Below are 19,190 nucleotides of genomic sequence, written 5' to 3'. Positions count from 1 at the left end.
CTCCAATGGTTTTCTTTTTTTTTCTAGTTGATCTTTGATCTCGTTGTTTTACCACGAGCCGCTGTTCCACCACGAAGACTCTATATCGCATCTTTATTCTAGCATAGCAAGCTGAGGGTTTTCTGGTGTCGTCCCGTCCGGTCTCTTATTTCTTGTTTCTTCTATGATTTCATCTTTCTTTTTTTCCTCCCATTCTGGTTTCCCTGTCGTGGAAGGGATATAATGGGCTATGTATTTGTTTCTAGGAAATGGGCCTTGTAAATGGTATGGTCAATGGAATGGAAGGGGGGGATTGGGATTTCGGTGGTGGTTCTGGTTATTCTGTCATAGTTACTGGAATAGGGACAATGATAATATCAGATAGTTGTACCAAGTTACCCCTGGCGAGACTTTAATGTGTTGTGTGACCTGTAGGCTGATACGAGGCGGTTGCTGGGTAGCAGTGTGGTTGTCTCGTAAGACAGAGCGTATTGCATGTGAGGTGTCAACAGTTCCGAATAGTGTCTTTGATTCGGCTCATTCTTGTTTGCATTTGGGGATATTCATCTATTGGATGGAACTAATCTGGTGTACAGCAGAGCCTCCTTCTTCTCTGGCGTGAGACTCTAGGTGCAAATTGGATGGGAGCGAAGGTTCTAGATTTCTGTATGCCTGAAAAGTCAGGCAGACAGTTGATCAAGGTCCTTGGAAGTTTATACTACGGGTCAGTCATAGAGTGAGAAAACTTCCCTGGCAGGGAATAGCAAAAGCAATGAAGTGTAGAATCTACTAGAAAAGTATACCAAATTAAAATCCACTACCGAATTGCTAAGTATAGTAACTCTGATAGTAGGGATTAGCTATATCCCCGTGCTGTTCGGGGGCGGTGTCCATCTTGGTTGCTGGGGAAGAACTGGTGGAAGTCTCTGGATCGCCGTAGAACCGCCGCCCGTAGAATCGCTGAACCCACCAGAATTTTTTGGAAACACACGCTTCTTTCTTCACCTCCTCTTCCCTCCCCTCATAAGATCTGCGTCTGTCCTAGCAGTTCTTTCTTTCTTCTTCACCTCTCTCCCCCAACTTCTCTGTACGTATAAACCTTTCCCTTTCCAACTCTCCACGGCTACAATCCTCTCATCACTACTTCCCCTCTCTCTTCTGCCTACTACTCCTCTCTTCTGATCCACTCCCCACCTTTCTCATCTTCCCGACGAGGCTCTTCTCTCTTCAATCTTGAGAGTTCCCGCCTGAAGATTTGAAAATTTCTCATCAATTCAAACCCTTATTCGCCTCTCGCCACCTTTCTTCCAACTTCCCCATTGATTCTCATCTCTTCACCACTATTCTCAATCCCGCATTTCTCCAATTCTAATCAGAATCCACCCCTCCTACAGAATACCCACCGCCATCATGCCCGAGACTTTCGAGTTCCAGGCTGAGATCTCTCAGCTGCTCTCGCTGATTATCAACACTGTCTACTCTAACAAGGAGATTTTCCTTCGTGAGCTGATCTCCAACGCCTCCGATGCCTTGGACAAGATCCGTTACCAGTCCCTCTCGGACCCCTCCGTCCTGGACTCCCACAAGGACCTCCGCATCGACATCATCCCCGACAAGGAGAACAAGACCCTGACCATCCGTGATACCGGTATTGGTATGACCAAGGCTGTAAGTTGATCCATTGGACACAATCACAACAAAGAATCCGGGCTAATATTATTTTCTATCCAGGACTTGATCAACAACCTTGGTACAATTGCCCGCTCCGGCACCAAGCAGTTCATGGAGGCCCTGTCCGCCGGTGCTGACATCTCCATGATCGGTCAGTTCGGTGTTGGTTTCTACTCTGCCTACCTCGTTGCCGACAAGGTTACCGTCGTCTCCAAGCACAACGATGACGAGCAGTACATCTGGGAGTCCGCCGCCGGTGGTACTTTCACCCTGACCCAGGACACCGAGGGCGAGCAGCTCGGCCGCGGTTCCAAGATCGTCCTTCACCTGAAGGATGAGCAGATGGACTACCTCAACGAGGCCCGCATCAAGGAGGTTGTTCGCAAGCACTCCGAGTTCATCTCCTACCCCATCTACCTCCACGTCCTGAAGGAGACCGAGAAGGAGGTCCCCGATGAGGATGCTGCTGAGGAGACCAAGGAGGAGGAGGGTGATGAGAAGAAGCCCAAGGTCGAGGAGGTCGATGACGAGGAGGAGGAGAAGAAGGAGAAGAAGACCAAGACCATCAAGGAGTCCAAGATCGAGGAGGAGGAGCTCAACAAGACCAAGCCCATCTGGACTCGCAACCCCGCCGACATCACCCAGGAGGAGTACGCCTCCTTCTACAAGTCGCTCTCCAACGACTGGGAGGACCACCTCGGTGTCAAGCACTTCTCCGTTGAGGGTCAGCTCGAGTTCCGTGCCATCCTCTTCGTCCCCAAGCGCGCTCCCTTCGACCTGTTCGAGACCAAGAAGACCAAGAACAACATCAAGCTCTACGTTCGCCGTGTCTTCATCACTGACGATGCTACCGACCTCATCCCCGAGTGGCTCAGCTTCGTCAAGGGTGTTGTCGACTCTGAGGATCTCCCCCTCAACCTGTCTCGTGAGACCCTCCAGCAGAACAAGATCATGAAGGTCATCAAGAAGAACATTGTCAAGAAGACCCTCGAGCTCTTCCAGGAGATCGCTGAGGACCGTGAGCAGTTCGACAAGTTCTACTCTGCCTTCAGCAAGAACATCAAGCTCGGTATCCACGAGGATGCCCAGAACCGCCCCGCTCTGGCCAAGCTCCTCCGCTACCAGTCCACCAAGTCTGGTGACGAGTCCACCTCCCTCACCGACTACGTTACTCGCATGCCCGAGCACCAGAAGAACATCTACTACATCACTGGCGAGTCCATCAAGGCTGTCTCCCAGTCTCCCTTCCTGGACACCCTCAAGCAGAAGAACTTCGAGGTTCTGTTCCTGGTTGACCCCATTGATGAGTACGCCTTCACCCAGCTGAAGGAGTTCGATGGCAAGAAGCTGGTCGACATTACCAAGGACTTCGAGCTCGAGGAGACCGAGGAGGAGAAGGCCGAGCGTGAGAAGGAGGAGAAGGAGTACGAGGAGCTCGCCAAGGCCCTCAAGAACATCCTCGGCGACAAGGTCGAGAAGGTTGTTGTCTCCCACAAGCTGATGGGCGCCCCCTGCGCCATCCGTACCGGCCAGTTCGGTTGGTCCGCCAACATGGAGCGTATCATGAAGGCCCAGGCTCTCCGTGACACTTCCATGTCCTCCTACATGTCCTCCAAGAAGACCTTCGAGATCTCCCCCAAGTCCAGCATCATCAAGGAGCTCAAGAAGAAGGTCGAGGCTGACGGCGAGAACGACCGCACCGTCAAGTCCATTACCCAGCTCCTCTTCGAGACCTCCCTGCTGGTTTCCGGCTTCACCATCGAGGAGCCCGCCAGCTTCGCCGAGCGCATTCACAAGCTCGTCTCCCTCGGTCTGAACATTGAGGAGGATGTCGAGGCTGTCGATGAGAAGGCCACCGAGGCTGCCGCTCCTGCTGAGGCTGCCGGTGAGTCTGCCATGGAGGAGGTTGACTAAATTAGTCGTCCTCTTTTTTGTCCTCCATGTCGCAGCCTCCCCGCCAACCTCTTCTCCTTTTTACAAACTGGATTAGCTTAAAGATGGGTTTTTTGCATGCTAAAATCTGTTCTTTGTTTGCTGGTTCTGGTTCTGGTATGCGCGTTATTTTTCAAAGTTCTTACGGGAAATGGGAAATGGGAAACGGGATTATGACCCTTGATGTTATCTTTTTTTATTGTTCTTTAAATCAAGATTAAATGATTTACATTATTACTTGACTGTTTTCCCCTAGACTTGCACCTAGAGTTGGTTTCTGTAGTTGAGCAGTTGAGATAAAATAGAATCTATGACACCTGTTGTTTGGGATTCTGGATCTTTTGTAGGATTGTAGGATTGTAAAATTATTGTTACAAGGCCTGGCCTATTGGAAGATGGTGCTTCCTTAACTACAAGTATAGCATCTCTCATATGATACTCTAGGATTTTGCAGCTGTAACGCCCATCCCTGATTACTTTGACACTCATTTACGATGACCTTGTCAGGTCTCGTTCGAAACTCGTCCTTGAAGGGCTTGAAAGACATGGGCTCATGATGAATGTCATACTGCTTCATGACCAATGCCCCATACTTGACAGGCCCATTAGCATCCTAACCATCCGCCTCGTCTTAAGGGATCAGACAAAAGCCCGTCGAAGTAAGGTGAGGGCATGTGTAGGTCAATGCCGAATAGTACCTAATTTAGCTTATACATTGACTCGCGACTCTGTTGTAGCGGCGTTTGCTGGAACCAGATATGCTTCTCCGATTTTCTTTTTTTTGGATGGGTTTTCGAAATGGGTCTCAATTGTCTTGTTAGGGGTTCCAATGGATGTTTTTTTGGTCCTATATCTGACTTAGACTGAGTAGTCTTTGAAATTCCATCCGGATACCACCAAACCTTGTTGGGACATTTATGGACAGAGTATACTTCTGTTTCTACTGCAGCAATGCATGTTTAGATGTATTGGTCGAAGACAAGGATGTTGTCAGGGAGTACGGAGGAATCCAATATCAGGGATGGGGTCAATCAAAAGCCCTCCTTGTTGGTACTCAATACGTAGTGCATATCTTCCTAACCACGAACTGTGAGACAATTCATACAGGTACCTATTCATCTCTTAGAAGCTAACCGATTTCTTAAAGGTGAACACACCCCGAAGTTCGAATAAGATCCACAGATAATACAGTCGGGTTCACCTCGGGACTATCCTCGGCGATTTACCTACCAGCTCCACTCCACACCGGCTTCACCGGGAGGGTTTCGGGTTGAATTAGAGGAGGGGAAGAGGGGACTGTTGACTCTTTGAGTGGATGATGATGTAGTTATTTGCTTATTCTTATGACTGTTCATCTAATAAGATTTGACCTTGGACGTGCATACCCCCCTCCACTGGCTAGGCGGGGTACTGTACACCGACTTTATCCACCTGCAGCGTTCAACAACCACACCTCCAACTTAACTCATCGAAACAACCTCGACTTAAGATATATTCAGTATCTGAGTACCTATATTCTCAGTTCAGCAAGGAAAACTTATTCAAAATGGTCTACACAATCGTCGTCCGTGCGTGACAATCCCTTTCCTTCATCCTCTCCTCTCCTCCAATCCCTCCCCAAAACCACATCAACATCAAATCAACATCAAATCAACATCCCATTCAACCCCCTACCTAAATCCAACCTAACCTCTGCGGCTGTTCTTCAGACCTCCGCGCCAAACCCGACGCCGAATCAATCTCCAAACTCCACGCCAAACTCCTCGAAGCCTCCGCCATCTACTCCAAAGACAAAGAAACCCTATCCTGGTTCGTCATGCAATCCGTACACGACAAGCAAGATTTCACCATCGTCGAGCGCTACGAGCGTGAATCTTCGCAGGAATATCACTTGAATAACCCCTACTGGAAGACTTTTGATCCTTATGTTATTCCGTTGTTGGAGAGGGAGATGGATTTGAGGAGGTTTGAGGAGTTGGAGAGTGAGAATTAAGGAATTAAGGGTCAAGCTGAATATTACTACGAAAAAGGAATTGAAAATTATAGTGCTAGAGATCCTAGAGACTCGGGCTCTTCCTTCGGTCATCCTACTAGAGCTTGGATAAGCTTGTGTCGGACTAAAATAGAGGATCGAAGGACAGAACGGTCACATGATATATCTAATAGGCCAAAAATGCACTATAGGCGGCAGATTCAGCTTTCTTAGATATATATGTTCGCGTTGTTCAGGGTCCCATGTATTTCTCATGCTTATATATGCTGACAATACTTATTCTATGTCTCCTCATCCTAAAATAGCGATTCTGTGGCTGAGCTAGTTATCTTAGTAGAAGTTCTAGGCTATTGAAAAAACTTATGTGTTACTGTATTTACTTAGTTGCCTTGTGCTAGCATTTGATTAGTGTTTGTTACTAATTAACCTACTAACTTGGTCAGTGATTACTGTTACTCTATAATAAAGGGCACAGTAATATCGGTCCCCTCTGCTTAACCGCTAGCGGAACCGCCTTCCTATCATCAGCCTACCTATCGCCTAAACGCGTAGTTATGTATCGCATTTTGCTTAATATCTGTCGGGTTTACGCCGTATACATAAACCCTGGATGGTGCACGAAGCGTTCGTGCAGGTCGATCGAATACCACGATTATGGAAGAGAGACGAAGGTGTAATAGAGGTGGGTCGGCAGCGAACAGGTTGAACAGTGGAGGGTCAACACAGTTTAATCAAATTTGCCTTGAGCTCTACTCGTGAATAGAAAGGGTGTCAAACTTGTTTTATTAAGCTAGGAAAATAGGCAGTATTTATAACCTTAGGTACATGGCAGAGTGTCACAGGAAAAGACCAATAAAAATTCAGAATAACATGGGGGCATACGAGAGTGTTAGGAAACTCGTTGTTCTTTCTATCTGATGTGATAGTTGATATCTTATCATTGTATTGTGTAGTTGCGCTCTAGGATGTTGATCCGATTGGTCGGATGTGTATCACTTATCAACACGCTTAGTGCGGGGTATCTGTGCCCTCCATGATATTGCGGCCCACCCACCGCTTCCGCTTATGGGTGCGCCCTAAATCCCCGTCACCCCTAAATCCCCGTCACATTTTTACCATTCGATTTCAACTCCCTTTCCCAACCACCCAATATGCCTAAATACTCCAATTTTGACGAGGATCGCCTGCAGAAGGCCTGTAAAGCCGTTCTACACCAAAAAAAGCCGAATATCGCTAAAACTACGCGTGAATTTAGCGTGTCTCGAACTACCCTTGCCGATCGCGTCAAGAAGGCCCGATCGCCCTTTTCTACCACTGAATCGCGCAAGAATGCGCTTACATCACATCAGGAGAAGGCTTTGACTGCTTGGATAGTCAAAATGTGCGATTAGAACCTACCGCCTACTGCAAAGCTTATAGAAGCGTGGGCAAATCAGGCCCTTACGCGCGCTGATGCGGGTCGGCAGCCGGTTGGCAAGAATTGGGCATACTACTTTATATCACGCCTTCTAAAGCACCTATCCCTCGCTCTAGTAAAGCAGAATCTAAAGGAATCAAAGCGCATTTAAGCCGAAGATGCAGGGGCTCTCTCTTTCTGGTATAATCAGCTTGTAACCCTGCTAAAGGATATCCCTGCAAGGCTAGTCTATAACTTCGATGAGTGTGGTTTCCAACCTGGCCAGGGCCAGTCTCGTAAGGTTATTAATGGTAGATTGCACTGCCCTAACCTTGCTGAAGCTGAGCGAGGCGAAACTATCACTGCACTCGAATGTATTGCTGCTAACGGCTGGCAAATAGATCCGCTATTTATCTTTAAAAGCGGCGGGGTCTTTATAGAGAGCTAGTTCTATAATAGTGAGGATTTACCTCTAAACACACTTACTGCTACCTCACCGAATGGCTGGATTTCTGATGAAATTGCTTCTGAATAGCTATATCATTTTATTTCAGCTACTACTACACCCGACCGTCTAAAAAAGGGTAAAAAGCGCTTCCTACTCTTTGATAGCCACGGAGTATATCTTACCCTCGAATTCCTTGAGATATACAAGTTAGCTGATATTATACTATTCGGCTTTATACCTTATTCAACATATCTCTGTCAGCCACTTGATGGTAAGCCATTTTTGAGCTATAAGCAGCAATTTCGGCTTATGAATAATGAGCTATCTTTCTAGGGTAGTCAGCTATGTGGTAAACCGGATTTTCTACGGGTAATTAGGCCTGTACGAGCGAAGGTATTTAACCAACGAATTATTCGGCAATCCTTCAAAGATCGTGGTATTTGGCCAGTCAACGGCCAAAATATAGTGGATAAACTAGCTAGCCAGCTAGAATTTACTCCTCTTTATGCACCTGATCTTCGCGCTTATAGAGAACCCCGAACTCCATCACCGGAGCCTACAAATTTACTATCATTAAGCGTGGAGAATACCCCTCCGAAGTCAATTGAAGCGCTAGAGAAGAATCAGAAGAAGATATCAAAGAAGGTGGCTACCTTTGACCCGAAGGTTCAGCGAGATATTGCAATGCTTCACAATCACCACAGGATAATCTACGAGCGGCTTATGATAGCGGAAGCGACTGTTTCGCGAATTAGGGCCGCTCAGGAGCCCTTGAGGCGCCCAATTACCAAGCGCTAGGTTAAACCGCTTAGCCAAACTGGTATACTAAGCGTTCGCGATGCGAATCGGTTAATCAAGACTAGAAAGGAGAAAGAGGCTGCTGCGGAGGAGAGGAAGCTTGCGAAGCAGTATAAGCAGGCTACTGGTTTGGATATGCCAAAGAGGCCCTAGGAGGATATTGATAGGTCTACCGAATCGGCTAGAGTAGCCCTGGAGCGAGGAGATCTTTTTTATTTAGGCTAGTTATCTAATTTGATGGTTTTTTTAGACGTATGGTAAAAATGTGACGGGGATTTAGGGGTGACGGGGATTTAGGGCGCACCTATATCTGTGCCCTCCATAATATTGCGGCCCACCCACCGCTTCCGCTTATGGGTGCGCCCTAAATCCCCGTCACCCCTAAATCCCCGTCACATTTTTACCATACGTCTAAAAAAACCATCAAATTAGATAACTAGCCTAAATAAAAAAGATCTCCTCGCTCCAGGGCTACTCTAGCCGATTCGGTAGACCTATCAATATCCTCCTGGGGCCTCTTTGGCATATCCAAACCAGTAGCCTGCTTATACTGCTTCGTAAGCTTCCTCTCCTCCGCAGCAGCCTCTTTCTCCTTTCTAGTCTTGATTAACCGATTCGCATCGCGAACGCTTAGTATACCAGTTTGGCTAAGCGGTTTAACCTGGCGCTTGGTAATTGGGCGCCTCAAGGGCTCCTGAGCGGCCCTAATTCGCGAAACAGTCGCTTCCGCTATCATAAGCCGCTCGTAGATTATCCTGTGGTGATTGTGAAGCATTGCAATATCTCGCTGAACCTTCGGGTCAAAGGTAGCCACCTTCTTTGATATCTTCTTCTGATTCTTCTCTAGCGCTTCAATTGACTTCGGAGGGGTATTCTCCACGCTTAATGATAGTAAATTTGTAGGCTCCGGTGATGGAGTTCGGGGTTCTCTATGAGCGCGAAGATCAGGTGCATAAAGAGGAGTAAATTCTAGCTGGCTAGCTAGTTTATCCACTATATTTTGGCCGTTGACTGGCCAAATACCACGATCTTTGAAGGATTGCCGAATAATTCGTTGGTTAAATGCCTTCGCTCGTACAGGCCCAATTACCCGTAGAAAATCCGGTTTACCATATAGCTGACCACCCCAGAAAGATAGCTCATTATTCATAAGCCGAAATTGCTGCTTATAGCTCAAAAATGGCTTACCATCAAGTGGCTGACAGAGATATGTTGAATAAGGTATAAAGCCGAATGGTATAATATCAGCTAACTCGTATATCTCAAGGAATTCGAGGGTAAGATATGCTCCGTGGCTATCAAAGAGTAGGAAGCGCTTTTTACCCTTTTTTAGACGGTCGGGTGTAGCAGTAGCTGAAATAAAATGATATAGCTATTCAGAAGCAATTTCATCAGAAATCTAGCCATTCGGTGAGGTAGCAGTAAGTGTGTTTAGAGGTAAATCCTCACTATTATGGAACCAGCTCTCTATAAAGACCCCGCCGCTTTTAAAGATAAATAGCGGATCTATTTGCCAGCCGTCAGCAGCAATACATTCGAGTGCAGTGATAGTTTCGCCTCGCTCAGCTTCAGCAAGGTTAGGGCAGTGCAATCTACCATTAATAACCTTACGAGACTGGCCCTGGCCAGGTTGGAAACCACACTCATCGAAGTTATAGACTAGCCTTGCAGGGATATCCTTTAGCAGGGTTGCAAGCTGATTATACCAGAAAGAGAGAGCCCCTGCATCTTCGGCTTGAATGCGCTTTGATTCCTTTAGATTCTGCTTCACTGGAGCGAGGGATAGGTGCTTTGGAAGGCGTGATATAAAGTAGTATACCCAATTCTTGCCAACCGGCTGCCGACCCGCATCAGCGCGCGTAAGGGCCTGATTTGCCCACGCTTCTATAAGCTTTGCAGTAGGCGGTAGGTTCCAATCGCACATTTTGACTATCCAAGCAGTCAAAGCCTTCTCCTGATGTGATGTAAGCGCATTCTTGCGCGATTCAGTGGTAGAAAAGGGCGATCGGGCCTTCTTGACGCGATCGGCAAGGGTAGTTCGAGACACGCTAAATTCACGCGCAGTTTTAGCGATATTCGGCTTTTTTTGGTGTAGAACGGCTTTACAGGCCTTCTGCAGGCGATCCTCGTCAAAATTGGAGTATTTAGGCATATTGGGTGGTTGGGAAAGGGAGTTGAAATCGAATGGTAAAAATGTGACGGGGATTTAGGGGTGACGGGGATTTAGGGCGCACCCATAAGCGGAAGCGGTGGGTGGGCCGCAATATCATGGAGGGCACAGATATCGCATATCCACATGTTGACAATATCTTCATCATTTGACCTTATACAAGGTTTTTCTAGTGCCTAGCCCTTTATTCTAGCTATTAAAATAGGGTTTAAAGGTTTCTGTGTAGCCTGGTTGTTTCCGTAATAAGCTTAGCCCTACAGTTTATTTCGATCAGTGTTTTTGCGACTGCGTTTTACTTATAATTTTATTTACGTTATTCCTCAGACGGACATCGATATATTTATCCGTGCCTATCTAAGGTATTTATATCTGTAACTTAATAAAGATAAAATAAACTATAAGATAGAGGCTGAAGAGCACAAATATAGCTAGCGGGTGGCTAGTCTCGGGAAACAGCATGTCTCTATTTCTCATTAAACGCAAACACTGTTCAGCCGCATCGTGACCTATCGTCATTTCAATGTCATAAATAAACACCAGCATTTATGAACTTTTCTGTGTACTTACCTTCTCGATATAGCGCACGCCAACCTCGATACCATCCGCATCTTGAAAGTCCGCCTCGTCACCGAAATCCTCGTTCTCTAGATCCAGATAGGTCAAGCAAGTGACCACAGCATCCGAATACCGTGTACCTATCCTGCGCTGCAGCTTGCCTCGAGCCAATGCCAGGAGCTGATCTTTAGACAAGTAAGAGTCACCACTATCCTGCAAAAACGAGGCCGGCGATGCTAAAGGACAGGCGCCATTGCCAGGAAGAGCCGTATCTTTGTTCTTGTATATAACAAGATGTTCCCAGAGACCGATTTCCAGTAAGCACACGCCGAGACTGTAGATATCGTGTTGCATAATACAGTCCTCCGAGGCAGCGGACCCAGTCCGGTTCGGGGATTGGTAGAGACATCGTTCCTAAGAAAGCTTACCTTTGCGTAGGGTCTTGCCCGTTACCATTCGGAAACTGCCGAACCCGATAATGAAAGCAGACTCGGACGAGGACGCGTCGTTGCTTAGTAACAGTATACTTTCCGGCCGTATATTCTTATGCACGAATCCGAACGCTTGTACACAACTAATAGCTCTTGCGAGTTCATTCGCCCATTTGAAGCGGTCTGAGAGTGAGTCTGTGGGCTTCGGGTCTACTAGGCGACTACAAAGAGCGCGAGGTTGAGAGAATCTACTTAGGACACGATATTGTAGTATGAATTTGTCACTATCGGCGTGAGTGGATTGCTGCTGCTAGCGGTGTTTCATATACCCTTTGTAACTCAACAATCAGAATTCTAGCGGATTGGAGCGGATAAGTCTCCGTGCAAGGTCGCGGCAGTTCTTGTCTGAATCGTTCATATTGCGCCCGGGGAGGGGTTGGACTTTCTTTAGGATGAGCATCTAGCCTTTACTAGCTCGCTTGCCGAGCTGAGCTGAACAAAGAGGTATGTCCTCAGCACCGAGGGTTTCAAGAAATGACTCCTGGAGGACGAATTTCCCTTTAGGCATCTCTGCATTTGAAGCAATCCTCGATGCCGATCGCAGTGATTCTGCAGTGGATATAGGGAGGGACTCGACCATCCTCAACAGGCGATTGTTTCCATTCAGATAGCTGACCGTCAATTAACGGCCCTACTCGACTGATCGCCAAAAACCAGGATAGGTCAAACACTTTCTGCCATTGCTCGAGCGCGTCGACCGACTTGTTGATGCTTTGTGGGGACAGCATATACTTCCAGCGGTTGACTTGCGCCTCTTCATAATCCAACTCCTTCTTCATGGCAGATTCGATGTTCACCTCAGCAGCTACGAGTCTGCTATTCAGCATATTGATCGTCTCATAGACGATTTTCCGATGGTCATCTTTCATTTCATATGCTATAGTTCTGACTGTTTTCTAGCTACAAGTTGACACGCATCCAGTGGTTCTTGACGTGAAGAATCTGCTTGGCGATCTCGCACTTGGCATGCTTGAATGAGGAGCAGAGTTCCCATAACTTCTTCCCCTTTCTATCCTCTCGTCGTTGTCAGGGTCTCGGCTGTGATGTGGGGTAGCTCAATCAAGGCATGGGTATGGCTTACTTCAAACACGGTTCCGCTAGCGTAACGATCGATACCGGGTGTAGGGTGCGTCCAGCCGTGAGTGGAGGGAAACTCGCTCTTTTGAAGGCGATTGAGCCCAGGCTTCATGGCAGTGCCGCCTGAGGCGCTAGGTGCGGCTGAGTGAGGACTGGTGGAGACAAGAACTCCTCACCAGCTGTGGCGGTGCATGAATGTCAAAGTGTCGAGGCGAAAGAAAAGCAGAAGACCGAGGCCGATGACCTGGTGAGTACGGTCTTTGGGGTTGTATTTGGTCATACCCCAGCATTTGGGTGGCGGCTGATAATGACACAGCTCTCCCGCCAGCCACGCGCTTGCCATTGTTAGCCACGGCCGTGCGATGCCAGGGTTGAGAAAGAACCAAAAAGAGAACCAAGCGGGTCCGAGGGACGGGTTGAAAGAGGTCAATAAGTCAGTGGTCACAAAATTTTGGATCGAAAAGTCCTCTCAGGCTTGGACACGTAAATCATAAGCTGCACCCTCCAATGTACACGGAATATTCCGTTTTCGAGTGACTGGTATTCCCTTCGATATGGGCTTGGGGAAGACCCAGAACAAGGGGCCAGAGGCCATAAGGGGCGACAGGGCACGGTACTAAGACTAAGGGATGACTGACACTAACCAATCACGCGAAGGAAACCTGGGTCAAAAGCGGCACGCGTCGATGTGCTTCAGAACGAAATGGTGGACCGGTTATAGCTTGCTTTAGTCATCAAAGATGGACGGAAGTACCACAATGGCCCCGACCACTGTATATAAGGTGACATACAGGGGTGCTCGTTGGGGCGCTTTCAGGCACAGCGGAGATAAACCCCCTGCTCCCAATACATGAACTGCCCATAGGAACGTCGAAATGGCGCGAATCTCAGACCTCATTCTAGATTCTAAGCTAGAAACATATTTCCTCCCGGATTGTAGGGTGGAAACAGTCCACACGGTCCAGGAATCAGATCCAACTTCTGGACAGCGCCTTGTGAACAGATCGGAGCATTAGCAGCGGGAAAGAAAGATCGGAGGTGGTGGATTTGGTAGCGTCTGGCTGGAAAAACGCACCAAAGGTGGGCGGCCAGGTTCTATAGGTCAAGATAGTGCAATCCGAGCAGTCAAGCAGATTAACATAGATACGCGACTCGCAATCGACTACAATCGTGAGCTGGAGGCAATAGCTAAGTTCTCGCATTCTCGTGTTGGTCTCCAGAGGAAGATTCATTGTCAAAAGTTGTACTGATAAAGGTAGTATAAACGATGCTTCGTTAAGTCATTCGGATAGTACGAACGGCCCGGCCAGCTCTTTATAGCTATAGAATACCTCGAAATTGGCGACCTTTTCACGTATCTATATCAAAAACCGCCACAGCCAGAGGCTGAGGCGAAAGATATTGCATACCAGATTCTCGACGGTCTGTGTATAATGCATAAAAATGGGTTTGCTCACCGAGACTTGAAACCAAATATAGGGGATTCCTTGTCTAGTGCGGAAAGAGAGGATATACTAAAGCGAATTTCTAGAATATCCTTATCAAATCACATCCTCCAGACGCGTAGTGGATTAAGCTTGCGGACTTTGGTATCACCAAACGTATCGAAGAAGGCTATAGGCCATCGACGACGCCCTGGGGTACCCCAAGATATTGTGCCCCTGAAATTTAGGGATACATTGAGCGAGGAAGTCCATATACTTCTGGTATCTGGGCTCTTAGACAAATTGTATTTGAGGTTCTCACCAAGAAGCCTGCGTTTGCGGATCTCGGATTGCTTGCAAGCTATAAAACAGAGGAGCACTTTCCAATCACCGTACTTACCAATACTAGTCTCAGTCAACCAGGTATCGACTTTATACTTTCGCTTATACTTCCTTATCCTCAAGATCGAATAACGGCTGCATCTGCTATGTCAAACAAATAGATACAATCCCTAGTACCCCAACCCCCAGAGCCCACGATAGCAATTCAAAGCGAGCCACGGATTCCCTCTCCAGTTGCACTATTAACAGAAGAGTTTGCATCATAGACTACCAAACCTTCCTCAGAAGCTCCAGAGGTTGTCGTTCATAACCTGCCTAGTTCAGCTACCTCACTAGATCTGCTGAACGCTAGCCAGGGAAAGGTCACTGCGGCACAGAAAAAGGAGGCATATTCTTCTCAACGGACTACAGTACTTCAGGTTATGCAAGATTAAGTCGGACACTGTGAGCCTAGCTATACAGAATTCGAAAACCAGTATCAGACCGGTCGCTCTCTCTATCGCCCGAAACAGTACAAAGACGCAGAGACCATATTCCGGCGAGCTCTTCAAGGCCGAGAAAAGGTGCTAGGCCACGATTATAATGATATACTTGATTCTGTATACTAGCTTAGTCTACCACTCTTTTATCAGAATCGATATAAAGAGGCAGAGACTATATTCCGACGAGCTCTTCAAGGTCGAGAGACGGTGCTAGGCTATGATCATAAAGGTACACTCGATTCTGCACACTGTCTTAGTGTCTCACTATATCATCAGGATCGATACAAAGAGGCCCGGACTATATTCCGACAAGCTCTTCAAGGCCGAGAGAAGGTACTAGGCTATAATCATAAAGATACACTCGAATCTGCTCACGGTCTTAGTCTATCACTCCATCATCAGAAACAGGACAAAGAGGCAGAGATCATATTCCGACAAGCTCTTCAAGGCCGAGAGAAGGTGCTAGGGCATGGTTAGGAAAACACACTCGAGTCTGCACACGGTCTTGGTCTCTCACTCTATTATCAGAATCGATACAAAGAGGCAGAGACAATGTTCCGACGAGCTCTTCAAGGTCGAGAGACGGTGCTAGGCCATGATCATAAAAACACACTCGACTCCAGAAAGTACATAGACAGCGCCCGTAGATAGGCGCGTGTTAAAAATATTTTCGTGAAATAAAGCCTCTGTAATACGAAAATGACACGCTCTACACGAACATACTAGAAGAAGAGGCGCGAATGGATTGCCGATCTAATCTTTGCGCCAATACAGCCAATTTTGTATACCTTCCAGGATCCGTAATACTCCCAGCACCTTCATATCATTGAAATAGTCTAGCGAAGTCCAATATACCCTTTAAAAGAATAGGGCCGGGCGGGTGGTGTTGAAGACGATTCAGAACCCTCCCCTCTTCGTCATCGCTTTTTACTTCCTTATTACTAGGAACGCTCTTCTAGGGTAGCTCTGGGTTAAATTCGAAAACAATTATCCCAGGCTCATCAACAAAATCTTTCTGTAAGGTCCCTGCGCACATACGCCCGCTTCTAGAACTGAGAAATCTCTCACAGGCCAGCTTGCCTTAACGCGGCTGCTGGGTTGCTGACGACAGCAGTTAATGCTTCGGCTTTGCAGGCTGAAACCTGCTCCCTTATCGCCTTGGTGACTATTATTGTGACAGCATTAACATTTGTGCTCTTTGGTGGCTCGTTATTCATCTACAAGTTTGTCAATCTGAAAAAGGTTTAAACGATAATCAACTCGAAGGCCAGGCCCAATCTGTCCTCAAAGCCGGGGACATCCTAGCCTGCAGTCAGTGTTAGGCCCAGGCCCAGGCCCAGGCGGATTTGGATGGTCATATATTCGTAGCCCTGGAAGTGCTCCTAGACAAAACTATGCCTCTAATGGGTGTGGAAACTGACGCCCATAGAGCTGACGTCACAGAAATGGCGGCCCGAACTTCCGAAGCAAGGCCAATCGGAATTTTTGATGTCGAGGTATTGAGTATTAACTTACCACTAGTGCCGTGTCAGTCTGCGATCTATCCCAGAATGATTGTATGCACACATCCAGGAAACAAAATCAAAAGAACTGACCTAAACTTTATGCCAGGTCCTACCCCAAAGGTCCAAGTATTGCGCCTATTTACCAGTAGGCCAGAAGTTGACCAGTTCGGGCTCATTCCAGATATCAATGACCCAGCCCTCGGTCATGCCGAGGCGTTTGATATCGGAGCACAGCTGGGTCAAATAGCTATCCCAAAGAGTCCAATCCCCGTTGTCACCCGGGTAAGGTGCAGTCGAATTTTGCCTTCCATCCAATTCCCACAAGCCGTGACGCAGAAGAATGAAATTTCCGTTATGTTCTCGCGCAGTCTTATAAACGGTAATAACCGAAGCCAACCGATTCTGCATGCGTTTGGGATTCCATGGTCAGATTTTGCAGGTCAGTTTTCGGAGCCGTCAAAGACGGAGACTTACCTAATATTCGGTTAAACCCCAGATCCAGCCGCGTGCTGGAGCTGGAAGCTCTCGTTCATAGTTAAATCCAATGGGAGGAGTGTGAGCGGGCGATGCCATGGTGTTTGGGCTCCTGGGACGCGGCTATTTTTGGACATGTAACGGTAAATGAGTATACTTTTATCCTTGTTACCTTGTAAACTGCGAACAAAATATTAATTACGGAACTATCCATATAACGTTTAGCGTATCATGTGATTAGGGTTCGAAAACGTGAATCTGTGTTTTCAATATGGAATGCAATACAGTAATCCGATCAAGGAAGCAGAGACTATCGATTAATTGGGAATTCACCTTGTCACTATTCTGTTAACGCCTACCTGGCCCTCACAAACAAATATGATAGTGATGAAGAGATGCCGTATTAATTTTCGCAAACGCTGTGGAAGATTGATTGCAGTTTTATACTGTAGTCCGCGTACGTTGAAACCACGCCTAAAGAGCACAGGTAATTCATTAACGCAACCTACCTAGGTCGGCAAGAAAATAAGCACAGCATTCCGCCGCGTTTGCCCTCATAATTGTATCAGGCGAAGAAATGGCCAATTTCATTACGTAGTCTCCGCGACCCTCTTTTAGTGTCTCACTATCACTATTTAGGGACGTTGATCCACTCTCTAAATTGCCAATTCAAGCCCTTTGCTGCCGACACCGTTTGGTGTCTGTTGCCTTTATTATTTGGGCCCTGAAACAATATACCTGTTTCCTGCTTCCTGCTTATAGACTATCACGTTGTACACTAATTTACTAGGGATAACAGAGGAAACCCTTTTGAATATTGATTTGATCTTTTCACTAATTTGTTCAGAAAGGTTTTATTGCCTAGTATATTACAGATATAAAGAAGGGTAGCTGGCGCAGAGACGAGTAAGACGCACTATAGATAGCTTTCTAGTATGAAGGAAATTTATACTCTTAGGCAAGAAGTAGGAAGCTCGACGTAAATTACACAACTATAGCTGCAGGCTGGATTATCCTCCTAGTAGTTCTGCCCCCCGGCGACTGATCTATTCCACTAGGGGAAACATACTAAGCGTCGGATCGAGCGGTGTCTCCGGTAAGATGAAAGGGGCAGTGCGTCGGGCTGAAAGCTAAGGCGCAATAGTCTGTGGGGGCCGGAATAGAAGAAAGGGGGCGGCGATGAGTGCAAGATAGAGGAGTTGAAGGGAGGGAGAGAGAGGGAACAAAAGGTCGAGAGGGCAGGCGTTGTCATCTATGTCGGAGCGATGGGGGAGGAGAGGTAACAAAACCGTGTATTAGGGCGCCGGGCCGGGAACGTAAAACTAACCCGATGTAGTAAATCACAGGTTCCAATATTACGGAGTACATGATTCAGTTCGAGTCTGAGGGACAGCGGTCAAAAGGGTTGGTTGCCCTCAACTACCGTCCCAGAGTAGTTAATAGTTATTATATTTAACGCTCATGACTAATTTCTCTTATGTTACGATTCGCATCGGGCCGCCCCGCAGCGACCCAATCAAATAGTTCGTCTGGAATGCGCTATTAAATTGCCTAACTATTGCCTAACTTAAATTTAGTTAACTAACTGACTATTTGCTCAGGGTCCAATTGCACGCCGATTGAATATTGAAATTTTGACCGCTTTGACCTAGAATACTCCAGGCTTATTGTGTCTCTCTTGTGGTAGGAGTACATATGTTGGACCTCGACCGCACGGAAAAGGTCTTTAATTTCAACTTTCGATACTGAGGTGGCTGCTTCTCGATCGCCACCCCAAATCCTACGAGGCCGTTCCGTGCTGAGCTGCTGACTGCAGCCTGTATTGACCCGCTAGGTGCAGTATGTGAGTCCGGTATTGCTTCAACATTGGTCTGCACGCGAGTCTCCTATGGTGCTAATGTGAACGGATTGATGGTTTCTAGTGTCTCCATCTCAATGTTTTTCAGTGCGTCCGTTACCTGGTACAGCGGTGAACGGTGGTATCTCCTGAATTTCTTTATGCAGGCTGTACTCCTACGGAGCGGATGGGTTTCTGGAAGGGTGTGAATGTCTGTCCTTATTTTCACGGCCCGTCTCCAAAAACGGTGTTGTGCAGCGGGAATATGAGCCTCTGCTTCCGCAACGCTGGTCGCAACTGTGAGAAACGTCCCCACGATTGCTTGCGCTCCCACTCTTTGGACTCGGTTGATCGGTCCGCTGGCCTTGTCCTTGCAAGTGTGTATCCAGGCGGTAGAAGCGTAGTCTACCACCGGGGCCACCGTCGATGTGAATAGCTGGCGTGCAATTGCTGAGGTTAGACCGCGAAGTCGCCGAAGCTTTATCGCTGCCTCTAAGCCTTTAGACGCTGCCCTCGCGATATGTTCCTTGTACTTGAGTCTCGTGTCTATGAGAACGCTTAGGATCTTGATATGGTCTCTAGGCACTACGGTCTGTCCCTTGATAGTGAATGACCC

General features: G+C 47.3%; 6 protein-coding genes across 6 annotated transcripts; 3 read left to right on the top strand and 3 right to left on the bottom strand.

The window, feature by feature from the left end:
* Positions 1–960: 960 nt before the first annotated feature.
* hsp90 (chaperone Hsp90) lies at positions 961–3,880 on the top strand. Its single transcript, XM_057149164.1, has 3 exons — positions 961–1,066; positions 1,374–1,647; positions 1,711–3,880. The coding sequence occupies exons 2-3, from the start codon at positions 1,390–1,392 to the stop codon at positions 3,562–3,564; spliced, it is 2,112 nt and encodes a 703-aa protein (XP_057012818.1). The 5' UTR covers positions 961–1,066; positions 1,374–1,389; the 3' UTR covers positions 3,565–3,880.
* Positions 3,881–5,128: 1,248 nt separating this feature from the next.
* N7473_003223 (putative quinol monooxygenase) lies at positions 5,129–5,575 on the top strand (the record flags this gene model as incomplete). The annotated part of the gene is made up of 2 exons (XM_057149163.1): positions 5,129–5,150; positions 5,292–5,575. 2 exons carry the CDS (start codon positions 5,129–5,131, stop codon positions 5,573–5,575), a joined length of 306 nt encoding a protein of 101 aa, XP_057012817.1.
* A 5,175-nt stretch (positions 5,576–10,750) lies between these two features.
* On the bottom strand, positions 10,751–12,302 carry N7473_003222 (uncharacterized protein; the record flags this gene model as incomplete). Its single annotated transcript, XM_057149162.1, is given in 6 exon segments — positions 10,751–10,756; positions 10,955–11,356; positions 11,396–11,683; positions 11,703–11,833; positions 11,845–12,044; positions 12,061–12,302. The coding sequence occupies 6 exon segments, from the start codon at positions 12,300–12,302 to the stop codon at positions 10,751–10,753; spliced, it is 1,269 nt and encodes a 422-aa protein (XP_057012816.1).
* A 31-nt stretch (positions 12,303–12,333) lies between these two features.
* On the bottom strand, positions 12,334–12,853 carry N7473_003221 (uncharacterized protein; the record flags this gene model as incomplete). Its single annotated transcript, XM_057149161.1, has 3 exons — positions 12,334–12,438; positions 12,515–12,662; positions 12,687–12,853. The coding sequence occupies 3 exons, from the start codon at positions 12,851–12,853 to the stop codon at positions 12,334–12,336; spliced, it is 420 nt and encodes a 139-aa protein (XP_057012815.1).
* A 2,645-nt stretch (positions 12,854–15,498) lies between these two features.
* Positions 15,499–16,006, top strand: N7473_003220 (uncharacterized protein; the record flags this gene model as incomplete). Its single annotated transcript, XM_057149160.1, has 3 exons — positions 15,499–15,558; positions 15,624–15,718; positions 15,829–16,006. The coding sequence occupies 3 exons, from the start codon at positions 15,499–15,501 to the stop codon at positions 16,004–16,006; spliced, it is 333 nt and encodes a 110-aa protein (XP_057012814.1).
* A 392-nt stretch (positions 16,007–16,398) lies between these two features.
* Positions 16,399–16,671, bottom strand: N7473_003219 (uncharacterized protein; the record flags this gene model as incomplete). The annotated part of the gene is made up of 1 exon (XM_057149159.1): positions 16,399–16,671. One exon carries the CDS (start codon positions 16,669–16,671, stop codon positions 16,399–16,401), a length of 273 nt encoding a protein of 90 aa, XP_057012813.1.
* Between the last annotated feature and the right edge of the window lie 2,519 nt (positions 16,672–19,190).

This window comes from Penicillium subrubescens (assembly GCF_028828155.1).
Source record: "Penicillium subrubescens strain IBT 31985 chromosome Unknown utg000002l_segment0_segment0, whole genome shotgun sequence".
Taxonomy (NCBI): domain Eukaryota; kingdom Fungi; phylum Ascomycota; class Eurotiomycetes; order Eurotiales; family Aspergillaceae; genus Penicillium; species Penicillium subrubescens.
Note: the sequence above shows the minus strand (reverse complement) of the source record. Positions and strands in the feature narration are given on the sequence as shown.